The sequence below is a fragment of the Puma concolor genome, chromosome A1 (genome assembly GCF_028749965.1).
Source record: "Puma concolor isolate L17-30 chromosome A1, mPumCon1.1.hap2, whole genome shotgun sequence".
NCBI lineage: Eukaryota > Metazoa > Chordata > Mammalia > Carnivora > Felidae > Puma > Puma concolor.
The window spans coordinates 213904587-213921862 of record NC_141667.1 but is presented as its reverse complement, the minus strand read 5'-3'; the positions used below and the strand labels follow the sequence as shown (position 1 = coordinate 213921862).

Genomic DNA, 17276 nt, shown 5'->3' with positions numbered 1-17276 from the left:
AGCCAACTTGAAGGAATTCCTACTGGCCAAACTTGGGCATCTAAAGAATAAAAATAGTTAATGGATCATAATAACTGGATTAAAAAAAAATCTATGAATCCATTAAAAGAGACAGATAAAAGGATGGGGGTTGGGGGAAAATATGTGTATATATAAGAAGGCTGAATGACAAATATGGAAAGAATAACAAAATTTAAAAATGCCATTTGTAACTCCCAAAGTAATTAGTGATTTAGGGAAAAACTATCAATGTATCTTAATCACTGGGTTAAAACCTACTGGAGGAGAACAGGATACTGTCTCTCAGCATCATCCTACAGATTACTTAACTGTACTAATTACAAAGGATACATGTCTTTATATTGGTGATATCTGGTGATATTGGGGGAAGACCAAAGAGACACAATACCCAAATAAGTGTGAATCTTTACTGGATCCTACCTAGATGAAGAACAAAGTAAAAATATCAAGGATATCTGAGACAATTAGGGAAATTTGTATATGAACTGCATGTTAGATGATGCTACTGAATTAATAATTTTCTGAGGGGCTCTCATGATGCTGATGTTCCTAAGAGATGCCTGCAACATACTCTCACATGGTTTCAAAAGGGAAGTACGTTTGTGTGTGCACGTGTTATTTATATACACACACAAACAGAATGGGTTGGCAAAATGTTAACAGAGGGTGAACCTAAGTGAAGAGTATATAGTGTTCATTGTACTGAGTTTTTTTTTCCTCAGCTTTTCTATGGGCTTAAAAATATTCTATGTGGCGCCCGGGTGGCTCAGTCGGTTAAGCATCCAACTCTTGATTTTGGCTCAGGTCATGATCTTGTGGTTTGTGAGATCGAGGCCCACATCAGGCTCTACACTGGCAGTGTAGATTCTCTCTCTCTCGCTCTATCTGCCTCTCTCCTGCTCTCTCTTTCTCTCAAAATAAGTAAAAATAAACTTTAAAAAATATTCTAAGTTTTAAATGATTCTGTTTTCATTAATGAGTGGAGGTTTTCAGGATAATGTACAAACAACTCAAAAAAAGGAAAAAATCTGAAATCTGAACCTGAACTATTGATATAAATTCATGACACTGAAAGGACAATGAGTACTCCTAGTACCCAGGGTACTTGTTTCCTAAATACTATTCAGGGTTTTTTGGGAAAATAGCCAATTTCAGGTCTGAGGAAGGGTAAGTAGATGGTGAAACTGGGTCAATCTGTTATACTAGAAAGTAGGGAAGCAATCAAAGAATTAAGGGCCTGAGACAAAATGACACAGGCACCAGCTTAGAGGGACTCCCAGGGACCAAGTTAGAGACCCTCTGAGCAACTTAAATTAATAAGTAAATGAATAAATGACTATAAATAAAAGACTGGAAAATAGAGAATTTTTAAATCCATGCGTCGAGCAATACAAATGAATGAATGAAGGAATGAGAATAAACTCACTTGCATATTACACCAAATCACTAATCTGAAAACTGGTAATTCAAGGGCATTTACCATGTCTTTTTAGGTGATACTGTAGTTCATTTAACCTTAATGAGAGAAAGTTTTTCTTTAAGAATTCTCGCTAACTGGGGAGCCTGGATGGCACAGTGAGTTAAGCATCTGACTTGCTCAGATCATGATCTCACAGTTTGTGAGTTGGAGCCCCGCATCGGCTTCTGTGCTGACAGCTGAGCCTGGAGCCTGCTTCGGATTCTGTGTCTCCCTCTCTCTCTGCCCCTCCCCGCCTCATGCTCTGTCTCTCTCTATCTCTCTCTCTCTCTCTCAAAAATAAATAATAAACATTTCAAAAAGCTAAAAAAAAATAAAAGAATTCTAGCTAGTAAATGTAAAAGGAATGATAACATTTGGAAAATCATCATTTTGCAGCTTCCAGGAAATAAGATTCTGGAAAGGGTCATCAAGGATGCCAAATATATTAGACAAAAGGTTGCTGGAAAAAACAAGATACTTGCACAGAGCCAAGTATCACCCTCACAGATTATGTGATAACTAGAAAATATAAAATATACTTTTAAAATGGACAGTTCTTGGGGCGCCTGGGTGGCCAGTCGGTTAAGCTTCCGACTTCAGCCAGGTCACGATCTCGCGGTCCGTGAGTTCGAGCCCTGCGTCAGGCTCTGGGCTGATGGCTCAGAGCCTGGAGCCTGTTTCCGATTCTGTGTCTCCCTCTCTCTCTGCCCCTCCCCCGTTCATGCTCTCTCTCTGTCCCAAAAATAAAATTAAAAAAACGTTGAAAAAAAATAATAATAAAAAAAATAAAATAAAATAAAATGGACAGTTCTGGCAGAGTGATTACCTTCATCAACTGATCAATTTTTGTATCACTGATCACAGGAAAACCTGAAATTCTGTCTTCACATCATTCTACAAATTATTCTTGCCAAAAATGTTTAACCTGAATCTAATCAAGCATTTACACCTAACTTCTAGAATCTATGAAATGGAGAAGAAAGAGGAATAAGTTAAATACCACTGTGAGAAAACAACCAGACAGATCCAAAATGTGGGACATTGTATAAGAAACTGGTCCAGCCTGTTCAAGAAGTCAGTCTTGAATTTTAATAAATAAAAAAAAAAAAAAAAAAAAAAGAGGGGAAACTCTCAGACCAAAAGTAATATAAATAAGTCATAATTATCGAGTGCAACTTAAGGCCTAGAAGCCTAGACTGAATCCAAACTGGGGGTGAGGAGGACTGCAAAAGAGATTTCAAGGATAATAAAGGAAATCTGAGTACATCTGGGTATTGGATAGTAGGAAATTATACTGAATTTTCTTGAATGTGATCCTCACACTACTTTTATACAATAACTGTATTATTGTTATGTGGGAGGATACTGTGATCCCTGGGAGAAGCACACTCAAGTATTCAGGAGTGAAGAGACATTAAGACCATAACTTTCAAGTTGGTTCTGCCACAAGGTAGACACGTGTGTGTACACACAAACACACACACACACACACACACACACACAGAGAGTAAATAAAACAAAATACAACTGACCCTTGAACAACATGGTTTGAATTGCATGGGTACACTTACATGTGGATTTTTTTCAATGAACATGGTACGATACCGTATATGTATTTTCTCCTCGTTATGATTTTCTTAATATTTCCTTTTCTCTAGAATTTACTTTAAGAACACAGAATATAATACATATACAAAATATGGGTCAATCAACTGTTTAAGTTATTGTTAAGGCTTCACATCAAGAGTAGGCTGTTAGTGGTTAAGTTTCTGGGGAACCAACATTTGTACATGATTTCTGACTGCACAGGGGTTGATGCTCCTAACTCTGACATTGTTCAATGTTTACTTTATTAACAACTGTTGAATATGGTTGATTCGTATGAAAGTTTATGTGTAGGTGTGCTATGAATTTAACTCTTCTTTATGCTTGAAATTTTTCATAATAAAATGTTAGGGGAAAAAAAGGTCAAGAAATGGAAGAGTAACCAAACTGTCTTAAGAGGAAAAAGGAAGGTTCTTCCACCAACTACAAACAAAGGATCAGGAATCATATTTATTTTGCTCACTACTGATTATCCAATACCTAGCACAGCGCCTGGAATATAATAAACACTCAAATTTACATTTGCTGAATGAATGAGTAAATGGTAATATTTTGGGGCAAAGGTAAAGGTACGTAAGAAAACTTATAGCTGATGTTTACATTGCTAAAAGATGGAAGATCTTGAGAAAATAAAAAACAGAAAACTATCTGTTGAGAAGAAATGGGGAGGCATTGCAATCTCTGGGAAATAAAGTTGACTGTCTCCATTACCTCATAACACTATTTTCATATATGCCAATTCTGCAAGATTTTAATATTACTAATTACAATATTGAGATTCGTTTAAAAATAAGAATATCATACAGCTGCTTAACGAGATTTTAAAAAATGATCAACATTTTTATTAAAACTATCACTAAAAGAAATCTAACACAGTGAACTTACTTTTCTGACAGATGCTCTAGTCTTCACGTGACTGTTTCTTGAAGTCTGGATGGCTGCCATAACTATATTGCTTTTCTGTGTAATCAATGAAGAATTAGTCCATAAAACACCTAAAGAAAACACATGAAAAGAAAACTACTGATTTCAGTGATTCAGGCAAGCATTTTGTCCTAAAATAAGGTCTTTAAATTCAGTCATTTAAAAAAATTAAAACATAAAACAAAAATTCTGAGACATAAACAATTATTATAAAGTAGTTTACCCTTATTTATTCAATCTCACTGCCTTTGTGAGTTTTTTTTGTTTTTTTATTTTTGTGTTTTTACAAATAAGAAAATACTTGAAAGTCTTAATAAGAAGTGTTTAGAAAACCTTTTAAAATCTAAAATAGTGAAGATTACAAAAAAATCCGAGCCTTCTTGTCTCCCAAAAGTCACTCTAACCCTACAGCAACCGTGAATGTGTGAATGTTTTTTACACCTTATTTCTTGGGTAGAAATATTTGATAATATACAAATGAGAATATGAAATCTGTGTAAAATAAAATCACATAAACAATAACAAATTCCTTATTTAGCCATCTTAACAGCATACCAATGACTAGAGTTAAAAAAAAATCCAAGTTAAATGATTAAGAGTACTTACAACACATGTACACGTGTATACACATACACACACATATGTGCACACACACACCCCTCTTGGAAGAAACTCTGAAACTAAAGGACTTAAACTTTTTATCAATGTTTTAAGGCAGTACCTTTGAGAGTTTAAATCAACTTGGGCATTAACCATTCAAAATTCACATCTGACCACAGTACCTTGTTCATTTAAAATCTACTTGGACTCGATGCTATGGATACAGGGGAGAATAAAGCAATATGGCCCTTGGGTTCAGAGCGCTGGAAGAAAAACATTTTATTATAGTAAAGAATGAGAATAGGAAGTGAATTATAAATCATTAAATAACTAAAAAATTTGAATCAATAAAGATTTAAGAAATGGTTAGTTTCAACCAAACTGGCCTTACCAAGAATTAACCTAGTTGAGGTTTTCAAGGCATCCGATTAATGTAAGTTTACACTACGAAAAGATTTATACGCAAAATCAAACATCAACTAGTTTCCATCAGAACTGCAAAAAAAAAAAAACCCTAAATTTCAGTGGAGTTCTAATTTTATACTCTTTCACCGTAGAGATAAAACCAAAGTCTGTATGCATGCGCATAGATTCTAATTTTTTTTAAGTGTATTTATTTAGAGAGAGAGGGTGCGCAAGTGGGGGAGGGGTAGAGAGAGAGGGAGAAAGAGAATCTCCCAATCCGGGACTCGAACCCACAAACCAGGAGATCATGATCTGAGCCAAAATCCCACGCTTAACCAACTTAGCCACCCAGGTGCTTCTAGGTTCTAATTTCTAATAAAGAATTATGATGCTATTCTATTCTGAACTAGGATAAATCCTAGTGGTCTCTTTAATAATAAAATGTGATTAATGACTAGAATTGAAGTAGGACTGTGAGAAAGGCAAGGGAGGTCTCAACAGTACAAGATAAAGAGCAACATACCAGGACTCAGAAGAGTACCATTTGTGTCCTTGTTCTTCCTCGCATTAGCTTTGTTTCCTCCAGGTAAATTGAAGTATCTTTGGATCTGTTTCCTCAATATACATATCAACTTACTTACTGGAGAAGTTTATTGTAAGAATGAAATGGAAAATAATTTATAGGAGGCATTTTGGAAACTATAAATAATAGCTAAAAGAAAAATTAAAATATTTACTTACAGGCCAAAATGATCAAGGGGGTCAAATTCTCAAAACGAGATATAAACATAAAAGTTTATGTGGCCAAGGCAAGACAATAATCCTTTTTACTCCTCTTTACCCATAGAGTTCTCTTCAACTGCCAGAAACCCTCAGAGGCAAAGGGACTTGCCTTAAGTGCCATACAAAATACAAAGGCCAACACAAGGTTTCCAGAAAAGGAAAATTCTCAAACACAGCGCCTGAGTCAACTAGCATCTTTCTGGTGGGCAAAAGTGTAATGCAAATCTAAACTCTGAAAATATTCCTGTGCTATGATACAACAATTCTACTTTTGGGAACTCATCAAAGAAAACAATGATCCTAGAGCGTCTAGGGTCCTAGCGAGAGCTTCTAAGGCTCCAAGTGCTTTACTAAGAGATTTACATGAAGATCTCATTTAATCCTTAGGACTGGTACAGTAGCACTACTCCAGTTTTACAATGAGAAAAACTGAGGCAAGGATGAGTTAAGCAACTCGTGCAGGCCCACACAGGAAGCAGGAAAGCTGAGATTCACATCCAAACCTTCAAACTCTAGCACCCCAGGTCTTAACCAGTATAAATGTTTGAAAAGGTGTTCAAACACCAGTATTAAGGTCTGAAAAGGTATTCAAACACACTTTATACTGGAGAGAAATAAGCAGCACTCTAGATGCCAGACAGGAGAGTGACTGAGTAACTGAGATGCATTCCCTGTTGATGCAATCATGTTAAAAATAACACCGAAGGGGGTGCCTGGATGGCTCAGTTGGTTGAGCGTCTGACTTCGGCTCAGGTCATGATCCCCCAGTTCATGGGTTCAAGCCCCACGTCAGACTCTGCTGACAGCTCAGAGCCTGCTCTGGATTTTCTGTCTCCCTCTCTGCCGCTCTCTCTCTCAAAAATAAACATTAAAAACAAAAGTGTAAAAAGAACACATCTCTTCCTAAATAACTACAACACTGAAAGACAGAGGAACAGCGCACAAGGCATGTTCCCCTTCTCTGACTCCTGAAAGGGCGGAGTTGGGGAAAGAGATGGGAAAAAGCAATCACCTTTGCAGCTGCTAACCAAAGTCAATAATGAGCAAAGATTACACACTCAGGAAAGAGGGTGACTGGTTATCTAGATGAGCCGCTTACCGGAAGGTGCTGTGACATGCCAGGCCCCTGACAAGGAGGTTGGGGGAGGCCAGGGTGCTCTGAGACAACATCCCGGATTTGACACCTCTAATTACCCCAGTGCTCTACCTACAATACTCCTGAATGGCAGACTGGGGCAGAACACTCTTCACAGTGCAGTACTAAAGCAAATAGAATCCAGTATTTAACAGACCTATGAAGGAACATTAAAAACATAAAATAAAAAAGTAAAAATACACTAAAGACAAAAAATAAAAAAAAAAAAAGCCCAGACAAATATAATCATGTCACCCAAAACCCATATAATCTATTTTCAGACCACTACCTCAGAATTTATATTAATAAAAAAGAAACCATATTTAGTTCTGTATCTTCACTCATTTTTTTTTTTTAAACGTTTATTTATTTTTGGGACAGAGAGAGACAGAGCATGAACGGGGGAGGGGCAGAGAGAGAGGGAGACACAGAATCGGAAACAGGCTCCAGGCTCCGAGCCATCAGCCCAGAGCCTGACGCGGGGCTCGAACTCACGGACTGCGAGATCGTGACCTGGCTGAAGTCGGACGCTTAATCGACTGCGCCACCCAGGCGCCCCATCTTCACTCATTTTCTGAACCCTACTCCATCTCTTTGTGTTTAACGTAACACATGAGTAAAATATTATCTCACTAAGGGAAAAACCTATCAGAGAATAATCTTTGCAACAGCCTATCCAAGTGAATCCAACGTGAGACAGTGTGACTCATACCTCTGGTAAAGCAAAGAAAAAAAAAATGTATCTTTGGAAATGATGTGAAGACAGATGGGGGGAAAAAGCAACAGAGCACCGTTTCTTCACCACCTTATATAATTCGAGGGAATGCAGTTTTAGCCAGATTTCACAAGAGGAGCAAAACTACAATGTTTTCCCCTAAACACCTTTGTGTTATGATGATAAACTTTTCACTGAATGCTTTTTTGATTTGTGCCCTATCACAGGTAAATAAATAAGAGTCCTAAACAGGGAATAACTAAGTGTGTTTCTCTACAAAGAAATTAGTGATCCAGATCATTTTTTGAAAGCAGATCAGAGAGAAGAAAAGTACAGACAGACAGGGCAGACAACTGAAAAGTAAGCTGCTACAGCTCACTGAGGACACAGGATATAAAGACAATATCATGAAATAATCAAAATCCTCTCAGAAGCAACCAAAAGGCAGAATGGATATTGCTAAAGACATCGGAACACCGAGGGAATCTTAAGAAATATCACAGAATACAAACAGATGAAAGCATTGGAAAACAATTATGAAGAATACAGAAAACACACATATGGGGCACTTTGAATAAATTACACTTATCTTAGGATCCTGTGATTCCCCTTCTTAAAATTTATCCTACATATACACTTGCACAAAATTCATAAATATATATGTGAAAGAATAGTCACTAAAACAAAAAAAAAACTAAAAATAATCTAGAAGCCCATCAATTCAAATAAATTATACTGCATTCATCTGACTGATTTTTACCAGCTGTTGGAATTAGATGAATACACACTGATGTGACAGCATTACCACAAAATATTAAGGGGAAAAGCAAATTGCAGAACAGTGTAAACAGTACGCTCTTTACTTGTCATTAAAAAAAAAATTACATGTGCCAACTCTGTGTGTATATTTGTACAGGCCTCGGAAATACCATAATGGATATAGACTAAACTCTTGATAGTGGTCATTCATGACAACTGGGACTTTTTTTAATGTTATGAAATGTCACATACCTATAATATGGGAAGATGATACACTGTTAAGTAAAATAAGTTTCCACATGTTCACAGTATCCCATTTTTGGGTAAAATCTGTATAACTGCACGTGTGTTATTTGTATATGCGACATAAAAGAGAACATGTGCTAGATGGGTACAAACATTGTTTTTTTACCTAAGTAGATGCAATTATGCCGGTTTTATTCTTCTGGATGTACAGAAGCTCTTTTATAATCAGAAAATAAGTACTTCCCACGTCTTTCCTCCTCTCCTCTGGCCTAAGAAATTTTCAAGTTGGCATCATCTATTTCCTGACCTTTTTATAGCATGAGTTAACCAAGCCAAGGAGTCTCTGAAACCCCCTCCTTGTCTTCTATCAACACTCTCGTCCCATCTTGACTCTCTTCCTATGGCACTGGTTCTCAAACTTCAGTACAGGTGTGGATCAGCTTATTTCTAACCCGTTCCACCCCGGGAGATCCAGATTCAGGAGGTCTACATGGAATCCTGAAATCTATACCTTTAACAAGTACCCTCTGTGATTTCTGAATGAGAACACTTCTCTCTCTCTAGGTACTACATTAGTCTCCTTCTCTAAATTTTTTCACAACTTGTTACTCAAACACTAATATTTCTAACCTTCATCCTTGTCCTTTGTGGTATTCAGTCTACCTAGTTTTCCAAGGATATTCAATCTCTACCTCTGATTTTAACTGTGCAAATAAGTCCCTAATGTCTGTCTCCAGTTCAACTCCTGTACCTGTGTTTCAGTTCCTTGGGTCCAATTTTCTATTCAATACTTCTAACTAAATATCCCAGTTACTCCAAAATTGGTACGTCCAAAAACTGAATAAAACTTTCTCTCTAAACAATTTCTCTCCATAGAGCCAGTAAACCAACTGAGCCAGCAGGCTAAGCTGGAAACTGGCTTTTCCCTCAATCCCTATAGACTACCACATCTAGTCAGTCACCAAATCCTGACCTGTCACCCTCCTAAGCTTCCCTCAAACCTACCCTCTCTTCCATCGGCTAAACTGCCATTTACTCTTCATGCATCAGTTGAAGGACCTCCCTCCTTGAGGAAGACTTGGCTCATCTTACCAAGTCCCTCCTTGCCCAAACAGTAGCCACCACCTCTGTGCTCTCCCAAGGTGGGTTGTCCCAGTCCATTTTTTTCCTGCTTCCTTCCTTTTGTGAATTTCTGGAGGACAAAAATGTTTTATTGTATTTATATTCTAACACAGAAGGCAAATCAAACATCTGCTGAATAAATAAAAAGTCTTTGAAGAGGCAAGTATACCTTCAAATGTTTCAATGGGTACTTCTACATTTAATGAATCATTATCAGCTTCCAATAATTTCTAATTTTACAATGTTTGATAACACAGTAAATGCTCCAAAAACACATGTTGGCCAAATTCCAAATGGCCAAGTGTTAAAATTAATATTCTGTTAAATATAAATACAACAAAGCGGGGCAAAATACGTGAAACATTAGTTTTCAAACATTAGGCAACAGGTAACCCAAGCCTATGACTGCCGAAAGAAGGGAAACACTGGCCGCTGGCTACTTTCAGGTCACAGCACAGACAGGAGAAAGCCAAGTGTTCCGATGGTCTCAGCAAGTTGCAGAGGCAGAGATGAGAGTCTGGGAAGGCCAAGGTGGCTAGAACGCTCAGGGTACAGCACTGGAGAGAGAGCTCACAAAGACTGAGAGCATCAGAGAGTTGCAGATGGGTTCTTCTAGGGACCTTGGTCAAATACTGATCTATGCCAAGTGTCAGAAGTTGGGGAAATAACCACCAAAGAGCAGCAGGCCAAACAATACCTGGAGCCAGACAGGGCTTGGAATAATCTGCACCCCCACCAACCGGAGTGGAAAAAAAGCTGTGTAATATATCAGGCAATGGATGGGCTCCTCAGACGGAATTTACCTTAGCTGGGGGACTAAGGGAGCACTACAGTGAGGCTTTTCTGCAGGCGCACTAACAAAGCTCAAAAGCAAGCCTCAAAACAATCCGACAGATTCCAAACAACCTAACCATGAACCCCAACTAAACCCAACACTTAAAAAATACAACAAAACTGAAAAAAAAACCACACACACACACAACAAAATCGAGCAAGCAATAGCATAAACCTGAACGGCCAGCACACAGTCAAAAATTACCCGTGGAGGTGAAATATATGACCCCTAAGCAGGAGGAAACAAGGCAAGTAGTGCAGACCCAGAAATGACAAATGGAATGAACAGAAAAGATGTCAAAATTATACTACGAGCATGTTCCATATACTCAAAAGGGAAGAGGAAAACATGATCGTAAGGAGAGAACAGAAAATATAAGAGACCCAAACCAAACCTCTAGAGTTAAAAATAAAACCATACTGGGTGCAATCAACAGCAGATTAAACACTGCAACAGAAAGTGAACTTTAAGACATAGCAAAAGAAGCAATCAAAACTGAAGCACAGAGAGAAGCCTAAAAACAAACAAGGCAGCATCAGTGACTCACTGTGAAAGGTGAGTAACTGGAATCCCCAAAAAGGTGGGGGAAGGAGTAATCTATGAAGATAAAATGGCTCAGAATTTCCAAAAGTTGATGAAAACCATAAACTGACAGATACAAGAGAGATCGACGAATCCTAAGAAAAATGAACATAAAGCAAACCACACCAAGGTACATCATAACCCAGTTTCTGAAAACTAGGGATAGAGAATTCTTAAAAGCAACCAGAGAGAAAAGTATGTATTACATAAAGAGGAACAAAGAAAGATAGCAGACTTCTTGTCAGAAACTATGCGGAGCCATAAATAAAACCCGAGCAACATCTAAAAAAATGTGACAACTGAGATATCTATACCCACAGAAAGTATCTTTTAAAAATTAAGGCAAAATAAGTTTATTTGAGCTAAAAAAAAAAAAAAAAAAAAAAAAGCTGTGAGAACTCACCACCCGCCAACCATCAGTAGAATAAAGGTTAAAAGAAATTCTATGGGCAAAAAACAAAAAACAATACCAGATAGAAGTCTGAATCTAAACAACAAGTTTAGAATGCCTGAAAGGGTAAATATGAGGGTAATATAAAAGCTTTTTCAGAGCTATTTTCTTTTTGTTTAATCCCTTAAAAAAAAAACTATTTAAACTAAAAGTGATAACAATGTATGAATGGGGTTTACAACACACACAAGTAAAATGCATTACAAAATAAAACAGAGTGTGGCAGGCTGGAGTTAGAAAAATGCTGTTCCTTCAGTATACAAAAAGTGATACTGATAAGTTAAAGTTATCTTGTAAACCCCAGAGCAACCATTAAAAACAAAACAATAACACCTGACAGGCCAACAGTGGCATTAGGGTGAAGTATCTCTCCTTTCTGCAAAAATCAGGAAGCTAAGGCTAATCTTCACAAGATTCTCTAAGAGTGCAATTACATAATATATGTAAAAACAGTACCTGATATAGCAGGAATTGATATAGTGGGAATTCAAACGTTTGCTTCTTTCTTAGGAACAGACTTGCTGTTTAGCTTATAATATCTAAAAATACCACGGCTATCAGTTACTATTTTGTTTTTCCTTTCAAAACAATAATCAATCATACAAAAAGACCTAATTTGTGTTTGACCTAAATGATTATCTATTAAGATATTTGCTTCTCTAATTTCCTGCACACCAACAATAAATACAGCTAAAAAAAAACTAAAATCTTCAGGCTGTGCTTTCAGTGTGAATACACAGCTTAGAAGTTGAAGCAATATTCTTAATCTTGTACATAACCCCCATCTACAAGATTACTTTAACAAAAAATAGGTTCAGAATTTTAACCTAGGAAAACATTTCTCTTTATCAGTGACATCTATTCTGCCATGACTCAAAGAGTTGTACTGCTGAAAAGACATTTATGTAGCTCTTGCAAATAGTGATAAAGCTCCACCCTAACCCACCAGTAGCAGAAATGAGTGAATGGATCTGCTTTGCAAATGGCCCAGTGCTTGGCACGTAACGAGGCATTCTAAAAGCCTGTGCAGAACCTATTAACCAATAGGATATATAAGGCATTACAAAAAAAAGAACGTGAAAGATAATTTTAAGGTTTCAAGCTTGGGGATGTGGAAGAAAAGTGGAGCCTTTGCCAATTACAGGGTAACCGGAAGACAGTGTTTATGTCAACGTAATATCCAAAGTCACCTAAAATATATACATTTAGTTGGGGAGGTCAGAACTAGTGATGTTACTCCAGGAGTCATCTATATATACAGAGCTTGAAAACTGATCCTAGAGACTGGGAAAGCACAGAGAAGATCAAGAAAGAATCTTAGGGGGCAACCATGATAAAAGGTTGCCGGGCAGGTAAACAAAGAACCACAAACAAGTGGCAGTTTGAAAAGGAGGCAAGGTAGAGATTTAGAAAAATTTAGTGTCACTGGAGTCAAGAGACAGTTTTATGTCTAGAGTGGTCAGCATTAAGCTTATACTAAACTCCTGAGGGTAGAAATGACACTCCTTTCATCTCTGAATGCTGCAGGAGTCCATATCGTGGCACCTGCCACACAGAATGCACTTAGTAGTAATCATACTACATCCTTACACTGTGCCCGTGAGGTACTGCTTAATTGCTGTTGAACAGAACTCACATTTCTCACAACAGAAGTTGCTGTTAATATACCCATCTTACATATAGAGAGACTGAGGCACGAAGCATTTACATAATTTGCCTTCATTCAGAAACCTAGAAGAATCCATCCTGAAAGAGACCGTTACTGGGAGCGAGTTCAATGAAGTACTAGAGGGGAAAATGCCAACTGCAGGATGTTAATGGACACCAGAGGTTCCTGTCATTCCTCCCTGTCCATCCCCTCTTTATTCGAGAACTTGCGGTACTCAGTCTAAGAAAGTACAAACTGTGAGACGCACCTAAGTCTCCTCCTCATCCATTTACCCATTCTCCTCTTCGCCGGTCCTCAGCCAACTGGACTACGAGTGCATACTCGACCCACAGGATTATCCTTCTAGAAATTCAGAATTAAGAGATTCAGATACTCGTTGAGACTCATGCTACAAAAGCAAAGTGAGTCTGGTGTTGGCACCACAGCAAACCAAAGTTTCATGCAAGCCAAAGTCAGGGGGAAGCAGAAACCAAGAGCCTTAAAGAGAGCCAATCGAAAAGGAATTGCTTCAAAAGACATAATAGCGTCCAGAGTGCCAAAGAACAGAGGAGCAGACACAGAAGACCATGTGTTCCCAGAGAAAAACTGGAAGAGTAACTGTCTGAAGATTTTCTAGTTCCCAGGACCCTAAGTTGGACTTCATGCAATGGGCTTCAGAAGCAACCCACCAAATGTGCTGACAAATACTTTTTTGTTTATTTATTTATTTGAGAGAGACAGTGCCAGTAGGGGAGGAGCAGAGAGAGAGAGGGAGAGAGAGAATCCCAAGCAGGATCCGCACTGCCAGAGCACAGCCCCACACAGGGCTGGAACTCAGGAACCAGGAGATTGGGACCTGAGGCAAAAGGAAGAGTTGGAAGCTTAACCAACTGAGTCGCCCAGGCGCCCCTGACAAACGCCTTTTTTAACTAAGTTCATTCAAATGGGTTTGTGACCCTTGCAGCCAAATAACCCTCAAGCCATTAAAAAGGTCAAAGGAAAAACATTGACTAAGCAGCTACTATAAGCTTCAAAATAACCTTGAGGTATTTTGACTCTCACCATCAGGGATGAGGAAATAGAGACTCAGCTATATTAAGTAACAGATTTGCCTGACACCAAAACCCAAACTCTTTCCATTTTGCCTCACTTTCATTCTAGTTCCATCCAATCTGTTCCAGACCACCACACCATTTATTTACCTTACTTTTTCCCATGAAACATCCTCAGATTAAGCCAAAAATGTTAACCTTTCTCCTTTTAACCTGTTCCGTTTCTAATCTATTCATTTCAAACATCTTTACTCTAGTAAGTATTTAACAATAAAATGAACTTTCATATGCAAAGATGAGTGGCAGCATGAAGGCATTTGAATCTGTTTGGTCTGCTTCTGAACTGATACAGTATTTTTTTTTCCTTTCCCAAATTTACCAGTTGGTACAGCCTTAAGTCAAGCCCCAGCTAAGTGTAGATTTCTTCCTGGACTCGTTCCACTTTCATTCCCTCCAAATGACTGACTCTATTAGTAAAATGCAGGCCACTTGACAGAAAAAGGACAAATTTGGCTTGCCTAAATAATTACCCTACCCAAAACTACTTCAATTATTTTTCAAAGGCAAGACAAAACAAATATCTACATCCTAAAAGCTTGAAACCCTTACCAAAAGGTTATAAAGACTAGGGAAAAAAATTTATTTTTCTGTCCTTGAAAACCAGTTTGCCAAGAGGAATGGGAGGTCTTTTAAAATCTAGACCAGTCTCTGGGCGCCTGGGTGGCTCCATCGGTTAAACGTCCGACTTCGGCTCAGGTCATGATCTCTCAGTTTGTGAGTTCAAGCCCCGCGACTGGCTCTGTGCTGACAGCTCAGAGCCTGGAGCCTGCTTCCGATCCTGTGTCCCCCCCCCCCCCCCCACCGTCTCTTGGCCCCTCCCTTGCTCATGCTCTGTCTCTCTCTGTCTCTCAATAATAAATGTTTTAAAAAAATGAAACAATAAAATAAAATCTAGACCAGTCTCTTTTGCCCATTAAGTTTTTCACATTTTCTCCAAGCATGGAACAGAACTCCACTGTCGATTTACAAGTGGAAATTTCCCTAAAAATGACCAAAATGTATCATCTGATTTGATCTGATTTCTTTTTCCAGACAGTATGTTCCTGGAATTAAAAAAAATAAATAAATAAGTGTACTATCCTTCTTCCAATCTCTAAAGGTAAAGGAGATTCTTCAGATTCTAGATTTATCCCAGGAATTTAGAAGTTAAAGAAGCTCTCACTGTGGTTCAGGGTCTTCAGGAGGTCCCTATCCTCAACAACTGAGAAATATCACTAGCCCAGGAGTATACCTGTAGGCCCTCAGCAATAGTGCAGTTACTTAGGTATATACACTAATCACTAGTTACCAGTTCAGCCTGGGAATCCGTTTTTCTGACTGCCTTACATTCTTTGATCTCTCATAAACCGAGCTGTTACAGCCACAACCAACAGTGAAATTCCCGGTCAACCCTGGGTAGTTCTGCCAAAAAGAACATAAGAAAGTAAGAAAAACCATGTTATACTTGAAAAGGGGACTAGGTGTTTAAAAAGATGCGTTAAATTGCACCATTTTAACTGACACTAATCGTGCTGGGAACTGTGCTGTCATTTACTCTAAAATCATAAACAAGACATTAAAATCACTTCTGCATTACTGAGTGCCTTATATTTTGAATACTCTGTATTTTCTATACATTTCCCTGACATTTAAAAATCACTATGAATCAATGGAACATCCCTAACAAGGTGGAAAGAAGCTAAGAAAAGCTTGTATGTTTTGCAAGGGACTGAATAATTATGATGCTGAAAAGAGAACCAAAATTTTTAACTCTGGTTTGCACTAATACCATCAGGTATGTGTCAGCTGTATTTCTCATCCTGAACATCTTAAGCCTAAACCACTTCCAGTTTAATAAGGTTTTAGAGGAGAGGGAAAGCAGAACTGTTACCAAGCTGTACCACGGTAGTGGTTTAGATTCTACTGCCACTGCCATTTTACCAACGTTTTTTAATACTTCGGTCACATCTACCTATTTTTGTGTAAAGCGAGGTAGGTGCCTGGAATTATAAAAGTACACCAAAACCATTCGCAATATGGATGGCCAGCATTTAAACCATCAACAAACAGCCTCGGAGAAATTGTGACAGCAAATCCAAACATCAACACTCCGAGGAGCTGCTTGACGCCTTCCGTTTCTGTCACAAGACTTGGGTTGCGCCTGGTTCCAACGCTCGGAGGTTCTGACAGTGAAGGATGCTGCTCGGGGACAAAGTGCAACGTCCTCCTCCTCCGGTATACGCTCCTGTGCGCGCACTACGAACACAAACTAAGCACACGCACCGCTACGCACCGAAAAGACCCGGCTGGGAAGACCATTCTGGGGATGGAAACTGAGCTTGTCATTCAAAGGGGCTGCATGCAACTGGGCCCCCACGCTCCGGATCCACAAGACCCGTCTCGAGCCCGAGGATGCCCCCTCCCCCCGAGGCCCGGTGCCATGGGATTCCTCCCTCCGCCCCAGTCCTCCCGCTCTCCTCCCACCGCCGAGCGAAGGCGCAGCTCTGGGCAGCCCCGCAATCAGAGCAGGGACTGCAGACAGAGAGACTGGGGCGCCCGAGCCGGGCCGCCCCATCCACCGCGGCCCCGCACCACGCCGCCACCCCGGCCAACGCGCGGCTTTTGCTGCGGGCGGATCCGCACCCGCCTCACCTGGGGGCCGCAGCCTCCGCAGCTCACAGGCATTTCACCGGCCCGCAACGACAGGTCGCGCGAGCCGCCGAGCAGGCGGGCGCCCCCTCCCGCACCAGCCCCCGGCCCTCCCCCCTCCCCGCCTCCCCGCCCCGCGGGCCCGCCCCCGCCCTGCCCACCCCCGGCTTCCGCCGCCGCAGTTCCAGTCCGCAACACCACCTAATCCCCACACCTCCCACTCACTCTCGCGAGAGGGTGCGGCGC

The 17276-nt window shown here is 39.5% G+C and overlaps 1 protein-coding gene across 5 annotated transcripts in view; it reads right to left on the bottom strand.

Moving 5' to 3' along the window:
• Positions 1-17276, bottom strand: part of AKAP11 (A-kinase anchoring protein 11) — a 50779-nt gene that overhangs the window by 32978 nt on the left and 525 nt on the right. For 2 of the 5 annotated variants that reach the window (XM_086711461.1, XM_086711485.1), the window contains exons 1-2: positions 5538-5665; positions 3971-4080 (exon numbers count right to left, since the gene is read on the bottom strand). In XM_086711461.1, the coding sequence (XP_086567587.1) occupies positions 3971-4030 (60 nt within the window). In that variant the 5' untranslated portion in view covers positions 4031-4080; positions 5538-5665. Of the gene's footprint in view, positions 1-3970; positions 4081-5537; positions 5666-15690; positions 15804-17033; positions 17140-17276 lie in introns of those variants that run through there. The other 3 variants (XM_086711470.1, XM_086711472.1, XM_086711479.1) reach the window with 3 other exon arrangements.